General features: G+C 27.7%; 1 protein-coding gene and 1 non-coding gene across 2 annotated transcripts in view; both read right to left on the bottom strand.

Annotated features, from left to right (window-relative positions):
- Nucleotides 1-3,985: 3,985 nt before the first annotated feature.
- LOC123660739 lies at nucleotides 3,986-4,088 on the bottom strand. The gene has a single exon (XR_006744241.1). It is a non-coding gene; the product is annotated as a U6 spliceosomal RNA (small nuclear RNA).
- Nucleotides 4,089-4,544: 456 nt separating this feature from the next.
- LOC123660338 (NPC intracellular cholesterol transporter 1) overlaps nucleotides 4,545-9,209 on the bottom strand; it is a 91,982-nt gene continuing 87,317 nt past the window's right edge. Inside the window, exons 23-24 of the mRNA XM_045595437.1 lie at nucleotides 7,068-7,147; nucleotides 4,545-4,938 (exon numbers count right to left, since the gene is read on the bottom strand). Coding sequence (XP_045451393.1) covers nucleotides 4,927-4,938; nucleotides 7,068-7,147 — 92 coding nt within the window. The 3' untranslated portion in view covers nucleotides 4,545-4,926. The remainder of the gene's footprint in view (nucleotides 4,939-7,067; nucleotides 7,148-9,209) is intronic.

Genomic DNA, 9,209 nt, shown 5'->3' with positions numbered 1-9,209 from the left:
GAGTTTCTGTTAAAAAATCTTACACGTATTAATAATTTGAAATTATATTATAAAAAAAAACTATGCAAATTAACTTATCGTTTTTTGCTACATTTTCTCTAAAACGCATAAATTCTTGTTAAAATTGTTTGGACGTTACAAAACAATTACAATCAGCAGTAAAACAATTATAAATGATAAATAACCTATGTTAAACTTTTTATTTTATTAATTCAGTATTAAAGATACAAAGCTACATATAATTATGTTTTTAAATAATCACAATGTGCTATAGGTACATTTCTCTTGGTTTTTCTGTTTGATATGGTTATATAATCTTTATATTCCGTCAAATTGACACAAGAAGGCACGAGATAAAAAATAATTTTGGTTGACACACTATTAAAAACTCTTTGGGTTAAGAAGGAAAAAAAATGCATTAAAATTACATATAACAAATACTCTTACTGTAAAAATAATAAATAAGTCATATTAATACATGAAACAAAAAAAATATTGGAAATATAACTATTTAATTTATTAACACTATATTTTATGTCTTGAATATAATACATGTCTATAGTACATTTATATTTTAAAAAAACTCTCAAAAGCTTCAACTTGGTCCTTTTACAGAACGTCAGTCATTTAAAAAAAAATAGTAACCTATTGAGTTATAATTCACCTACAAAGGATATAATATGAATTTTAGCTAACATTTATTCTAAGATTTCGACTTCGTCAATATATATCACATAGATTAATAACAGTTAATAATAATAATATTATTTCATATTAGAATTCTAACGTTACTAATTTAAATCAATACCATATTAATGCCCCAGTCTCGAGTCCTTTGCCGACATATAAACAGTTATAAACGCAGTCACAAAAATTAAGTAACCAAATTCCTACTTATACAAAAACAACCACAGACAATGCTAGTCATAGTCAATTGACAGGTGTCAAAATACTTTTTTAAAATTTAACAGCTGTCAAACTAGCGTTGCAAGCAGAAAATTTAACAAAACTATTGAAACTAGTCAAATGGTATTTGGGATTTTAAAAAAAAACTTAGTTTCAATTACATTTGGGGCAGAAATATTATATAGAATTCATTTTGAATTATATAAAGCGATATTTAATTTACTTTATAAAATCACGCCTACCACGAGCTACCGTCAATTCTCTTTAAGACTAAACTTACACTATTCACTTTTCGAGTCCAATCCGTCGAGATTTACTGATGAAAATTTCATAATTGGTCACAAAATTATACTCTTAATATATAAAAAAAAATATATAGGTATAACGTCTTTTTTACACAAGCTTATATTTTTATAGATTAAAAAGTATAAAGCCTTATTCACACCAGCTCGGTATGAACATTTCATTATTCGCTAGAGACTAGTAAAGTTCAGTAAATCTCACTCAGCATAAAACTACATTTCGTTGGTGAGGTTGAGGCCGCTGCCGGAGGCCTGGGGCTCCACTGGCGTAGAGTCTAGACTGCCGTAGGTGTGGCCACTTCCCGGGTCCACTCGCCAGCGTCCCCGACGGCGGGTTATGCCTATAATATATACGTTTGAATTTCTATTTTTTCAATATCGCCTCGTAACTTGTTTGTATAGAATGGCAATAGCGCTGTCTAAAAATACAATACTTACAGCAAGCAAGTTCGTTGTACAGTGTTCAGATTATCTAGCTACGTTTTGTACTTGCATAATATTTTCATTGTCACTTATCTTTTGTATTATCATCAGTGCATTATTTTATTTTATTTGAATGGTTCAAGTCAAAACTACAGATACAACAATCAGAATTATAATAAAATATCGATGATAACAGCTAGCAAGCTGTAAGCTTGAACAGGTAAAGCTACGTTTGATGACATTATATTCAAATGTGTTCGGCATTTTATTATATTTATATTATTTTATATATACACATATATAGATTCAAAATATATACTACAAGTAACTGATAAAAATTTGCTTCATCTGTGCCAAGTGTGATGAAAATGAAAAAATTAGGAAGGAGAATATGCCGAACATAAAATGAAATGTTTATTAATAAAAAAAATATTGACATTATTATTTTTTTTTAAAGAACTTAAAATTATGAACTAGAAAAAAAAAACGAATAAACGATTAAAAATAAATAATTTTTTTCTATAAAAAATTTATAAATCAAATGTCAAATTACTGTGTTATGTACTTTGACATCATTTAATGTATTAGTTTTTATCCATAAATTAATGAAAAAAGTAAAGTTGTGAACAGTTACCAAAATAAAGTTGTGAAGTATGTTACTTTTTTTATAATATCTCTAAATTTTACTATGTCATTTTATATAATTACCTAAAATAAATTAAAATCTTTCTTTCTGTGGACTGTTATTATCATAGATAAGTTTATTTTTCATAGATAAATAATAATCTAATTTTCTATTTAATATATTATAATAATTTATTTGGGTACAATTCCAGATTAAGAGCCATTTCACAATTTTACGCTCTGCAAGTTTAGGTAAATTTGGTCGCAGCGCGCGAGTCGTACGAGCCGCGCGATCTTTGTGCTAGTACGTATAGTGTGACAACCAAAAGACCATCGTGATCATTTTCTGATGTATAATAAAAATTATAACTATGGTATAAAATGTTTTTTACATAATTAATTTGTTAAAAATTTCAAGTATGTTATATAACAACAGTCAATAAATTTAAAATAAAATTAAAAAAATCAATTTTATGAAACATTTTTTTTAAATTGATATAGTTTTTTCAGTTTACGAATGAATCTAATATTTACGATATGAATAAAAAAGCATTTAATGACATCGACACCGACAAACATATTAATTAACAAATAACAAGACAAACAGATTGAAATGCCTATTTGTATTGATAGTGTGAGAAAAGAAAATTAAATTATACATTTGTTTACAGAAATTATCATTATATTATTTTACAGTCATTTTCGTAATATGTTTATTTTATTTATATTTTATTATGAAAATATCAAATGGGTTTTATCCGCTATAACAACAGGCGCTTGGCGCGTGTGAGCGAAAGAGACGGCTGCGCAGAATTTGGCTTGGACCTTACCTCTAAGAGCGCTAGCGCTCGACTGATTTACCGGGCTTGATGCGTGGCAATATATACTATCTTTTTATCATTTAATATAAAATGTATTAAAAATAATTACATCTTTTAATTATCTTTTTTTCTATTCCTTAATGATGTAAGTTTACTTTGATGAAGATAGTTCGTTAAAATTTCTTAGTTTTCTAAGAGAAATATCGCTTTTAAAATTGTACTTATTTGGAAAATATTCGTAAATTTAATTTTTTTTTATCGTTTAATAGAGATACAAATGGAATAAAAATCTATGATAGTGGACAACAAAATTATATTCCACATATTATGATATTTTTTTAAAATGGTTTCAACGTAGAGGTTATTGAAAAGTAGGACTTCAAAGTATACATTGCGACCGTTTACCCAGGGAGGAGGCTGATGAAAAGGTTAATAATTTTATACACATAATATAAATCAAAATTCTGATCTGACTATGGACTACAACAAAGGTTGCTCTATTATATTTCAAGAATATAAATTACATTATTGCATCCAACACTGAGATTAACGACGTCAAAATATTACAATTTCGCGGATTGTTACCGATTTTTGTGAAATGGCTCTTAAGTCTTTATGACTTTTTTCAACTTCTTATGTAACTAATTAAACTTTCACGTTCAGGTATAACTATTTTTAAGCAAAATTAAATAATTTTGATGATTAAAAATATAATGAAAGTATTTCTTTGTACATTTCTATATTATGAAAATTATAAATTGTTCTTATATTCTGAAAACTTCAAATTGACAGCGAAAATTACAAAAGCCGTTTTTTGCATTATTATATAATACGTATAACATCTAAGTGAACTAAAGAAGCAACGTGATGCATGCCATCTGTATGTGTGTGTATTATGTGTATGTAGTAATGAAACAATTAAATATGAAAATGTACATATCCTTATGCAGGGGCCATGCTAATTTTCTCGGTGTCGTTCCAATTTTAGTATATGTACTGGCGAAGCGAGTACGAAAATGTACATATGCTTTGTATGTGTCATTTGGCTAGTTGTTCTGACAGTGTTGCTATTCTACTAAGCTGTAATTGCACATATGACAATCTACAACAATTATTTAATGGTTTATGAATTATACAAATGTAACGCTAAGTGCATTTGCTTTAATATAATGATTTTCTTACGTTGCTTTCACTTGCCAAGAGCAGATCCTTTTTAAAAACAAAAAGAAAAAAATATTTTTTATAATTTTGTACATTGGACCTTTACTTAATTTTTATAGGGTAAAATTTAAATCCGCTATTTTACTATAATCCATATAATTAAAAGTAACTTTTTTATTAAAATCTTATAAAGACAGATAAAAAGGCGGACTTAAAATAATGATTATTTAAGCGTTAATTAAGGCAGCAGCGTTGTGCTCATGCCATGCAAAGGTGCTACTAGACTAAAAATAAAACGAAAAGAAAATAAATAAAAAAACGTATTTTATTTCTATCACAATAACTTGTCGGTTATTATATTACAATACATTAAACCATAACCTTTGGACAATGAAAGCGTTTCCCTCTATTTAAGTACTAACTTTAAGTAGGAGATTCAGTTTTTAAAAACATTCGAATCTTTTACAATTATTATTTAAATATATATTTTTTTTCATTAGTAGTCACAGATTACATATAAAAACTTTTTTCATATCGTCAATACAATCATATAGGAACATAGAGGGTGTTACTAAGAAAAATCTCAGGAAGTAAATCACATTAACTAATCTAAAAATTAATATTAATCACCAAGGGACCTATACTAGAGATGGTATAATATTTTTTTTTTTTTCTTAATTTCCTGGTCTTTAAAGGCGTACCTGCAAAAATAGGCGCCTCTTTATATTTCGTAATGTGATAAGTTTTACCGACACCAGTTTTAGAAGTTAATACCTCGCTGTTCCCATTGTTAGTTAACTAAAGAAATGTAACAAGTGAATTGTACAATCGTTTTTTAAAGGTACTTTACAACCAGCGACACGACCTCGCGCCGATCCACGATTTAAAGGGATGAAAGTAATTTTTTTTTTAAAGTTTCTAAGTTTTTTATGAATTATTGTTCAATTTGAAGAGGATACACTCCCACTTTTAATCCTGAATCAGCGCTTAGAAACCACTTACCTTGAACTGACGATACACAATTTGAACATTAACATTCAATTATTACAAAAGTATACATAATACAAAATTAAACTGTACATTTCTACCCATCCAATATTCTATTCGAAGCTTGGAATTTTGATTCAACTTCTAATCTAACTCAGAAATAATCATTTCTACAAAATCAGCTTTAAATATTATTTTTAAACAAATAGGAATGCCAGAATACTTATAAAACGAATTTATAAAAATGTATTTATAAAATTATGTTTTATATAGAAAATTTTCGAAAAATTTTTTGGTTTCTCTAAACTACACCAAGTACGGTGTATTTGTTCGTCACTGGATGTAAAACTAAAACACCAATATGGAAAACTATTAAATTAAAATAAAAATTTCATTTAAAAAACTATTCATAATTTTCTAACTTTTTCATAGGAGTCAATAAGTTAGTTATTATTTAAGTAAAAAATAAATTATTATTTGAGAAGTAAAATATCTAAAAAAAAAATATTGTAAATAATAGCCACATAAAGCAGAGATGAATTTATTATGAAACAAATTAAAAAATTCAGTCGTCGAAGCGCATTATAATAAAATCAAAAATGATATTTGCGTTACTAAAAAAATTAAAGCCTTGTGCAAAAAAGTTTTATAGTAAAAGAAATTGCGATCTAGCTACATACAAAATATATTATTAACATGATTGTGTATTCGAATTTTATCTGCCCGTCTTGTCGTTTTATCTTTCTCTTTCATATGTCACTACGTTCGAATGCGATTGTAGAGACGTACACGCAGATTTATCGATAAATAACAATTATTAAATTAAATTTGAATTACTAGGAATGACTAACATCAATATACATCTAAAACATGAAGGCGAAACATGCAAATTTTAAAGGAAAAAAATATTATTAATAAACTACAGGTCCCTTTAACCAACCGGTGGTTAGAACCGAACCCTTTAAGGAGCACTGCAATCGGATTATTTATTAAAAAATCTCAGGTATTTATGTACTATACATATATCTACTTTTATAAATAGTAAAACACTTCGCTACATTCACTAGCCGATTGCAAATATCCTTTACATATAAATGCTAATTATAATCAAGACAGGGAGTACCATATTACCGTATACCTTGTTTATGCGACAAAATCAACTTTACGATTAAATATTAAATATATTTTGAAAAGAATTAAAGTTGAAAAATGTCGCAAAAACATAAAAAGTCGAGGTCGACAGCACTTTGAAACATAAAATTCGCAATAATGCTGCGAACCGTCACCAGTTGTTTACAAAATATATCGATAAGTTAGTGCTTGAAAAGAGATTGAACATTGCACGTCACTATTGTTCCATTCAACTTAAGGACAAATGAAATTTTAACATCTTTACGTACCAATAACAAAGCGTATGTTAAAGTCTCATTTCTTATAACTTACTTATCGCCTCTGAGATTCCAAACTTAAACATTAAAATAACAAAATATCTAAGAAATGAACGAGTCACTTAATATTGAATGGACAATAAAAACCGTCGATTACTTCGAATCGGACGGCGCTATGAAAACGGGAACTTTGACATTTATACAATAATTCAACTTAGAAAATTAATACAATAATTCAAATTAGATCGATTTTGTTTAACATTAAAAACACTTGACAGTACTTAATGACAAATGACATCTGTCAAATGCCACAGCAAAAATGACAACTGTCACAATTATTTTAAATCTGTGGCCAAGCGTCAAAGTTCCCGATCGTGAAGGTCCAGCCTCGTGCGTGCAAGCGCTCACGCGAGCAACGTGTCAAAGTTATAGTGTCGGTGTGTCGGCGCGCTTACTCGCGTGAGGGACGTCTCCGCGACCACCTCGTTGCCGCGCAGTTGTTGACGCGCCAGCTTCTGCTTGTTCACCGGCGAACCTGCAAGTAGAACATACCTCACGCACTGCCCTACCCCCTAACCCCCCTACCTCCCGTTTCTCACACGAAGACGCTGTGTAGAGTAGTGGAAGAGTGGGGGCGAGGGGATCCTAACATGTGCTTCATATCTTATGTATGTTAATAATCCTGAACGTATCAAATTGTAAGAGGACCTTTTGCCAAAATGATCTAGCTTAGAAATAAGCCAGAGGCTAAGACTTAATTTAATGAAAGCTTTGTCGTGACAGTAATTTCTATGTGTATTTTTTTTTTTTTTTTTTTGGAACAGTCTTATTTAGTAAACAAACAAATATGGCGTACTTCCGACCACAGACAATAGAGTAATATATTGTAAGTTTAGTAAAGTGACACAAAGAGCAAATGAACAATATTAATAAGCCATAGACGAAAAGTAAAATTCATTTTATGTTCAAATAATTGACGATACCATATTGCTAAAATTATTTCAAAACCTGATAATATATTGAATATTTTTGCTAAGATTTAATAGAGGTACAGAATTACGAAAAAAAAAATAAATTAATCGAGTATATTTATAAAAGAGAACAAATTTATATTTAGTTATTATAATTATATGGGATAGCGTTAAAAATGTTCAGGGTGAAATTGATGTTCAGAAATTATTTTTTTTTTTTTTTTTTAGGATAACTTACAAAACATACACTAATACAGATTTTACAAAAATGTTTATGATAATTTGCTGAGTGTTGTTTTATTTACTAGTTGCCACGGCGTGGTAAATTGAATTAATAAGTAATGGAAATATTCATCATATAAAATAAAGCCTTTACAATAAACACTACTATAAAAGATTGACATTTGTAATATTTTGTAAGCATTTTTTTCGCTCAAATTAAAAAAAAAGAAAAAAAAACAATAAATAACAAATCGCTTGACGGTAACTTTATAACTTATTAACATATAATAAGTTATAAAATAAAGTTATAACAGTCATGAAAATTTAAAATATAGGTAAAGAATACGGCCTATTTTACTGCTCATGCTGTTCATACTTCACCTCTAAAAATATTATGACCACAGCTCTATTTGCGCCATAAAAAATATATTAAAATGTCATATTCAAAAATATTAATTATCTGTACTCTCGAAGTTCGTATTTTAATAGTTTTATGTGTTTAAAAAGATAAATTGATATATATTTTTAGTGAAATAAGAATGTGTAGTGAAATTGAGTGATAAATGCGGAAAAAACGTGAATTACGTATTGACTGGGGTTTGTTTACTAAATAAGACTGTTCGGAACAAATAGACTTTAGATGTGTTGGATGAGGGACAAATTGCATTCTAACAAGTATGTTGTGAAAAGACGTATTGGCAGGAGGATAACAAAGTTATATAAATACTAGCTAATTATTTTGTTTAAATCTTAATTTTTATTTAAATGTTTTAGTTACTATCTATTATTGTGTTGTACCTTAAATTATTATTATGTCTTCATTTTTAAAACTACAGAAATAATATTGCAAAGAATTTCTAAAAAAAAATACAACTAATGTTCTTAAGTTACAAGAAAATGTATGAACATAGGATCAATTTTCAAGTTATATTGTGTATTTTTGTTGTATTGAAACGAATCATAAGTGTAAAAAATTTAAAGTTTATGTAATATAAATTAATGTAAATATTATAAAAAATAAATGTGAAGTTCTTTTGTGTAAGAGAATGATATGTTCAAGTATAAGGAGTAAGATAACAAAGAAGTATAATAGAGAAAAATTTTTGAATACTTTCTAATATTAGTAATACATAAGCAATATTGCATGATATAGATGACCACTTACCATCAAGTAGCCTTAAGTAGCTTGAAAAGTTACTTTTAAAAGCTAACATTTGATTAATACCAATTTGAGAAATATGAATGAAATAAAGAGTATAGTTAGATATTGCCTGAATATAATGCTATCTATACATTTATATAGAAAATAAAAATCGCTAAATGAGGTATACATTGGCGATAATATTCATTAAAAATAAAAATAAATTAATAATAATAAAATATAGTGTGCATAGCAACGGTATT

This window comes from Melitaea cinxia, chromosome 15 (genome assembly GCF_905220565.1).
Source record: "Melitaea cinxia chromosome 15, ilMelCinx1.1, whole genome shotgun sequence".
NCBI classification, from domain to species: Eukaryota; Metazoa; Arthropoda; class Insecta; order Lepidoptera; family Nymphalidae; genus Melitaea; species Melitaea cinxia.
Note: the sequence above shows the minus strand (reverse complement) of the source record. Positions and strands in the feature narration are given on the sequence as shown.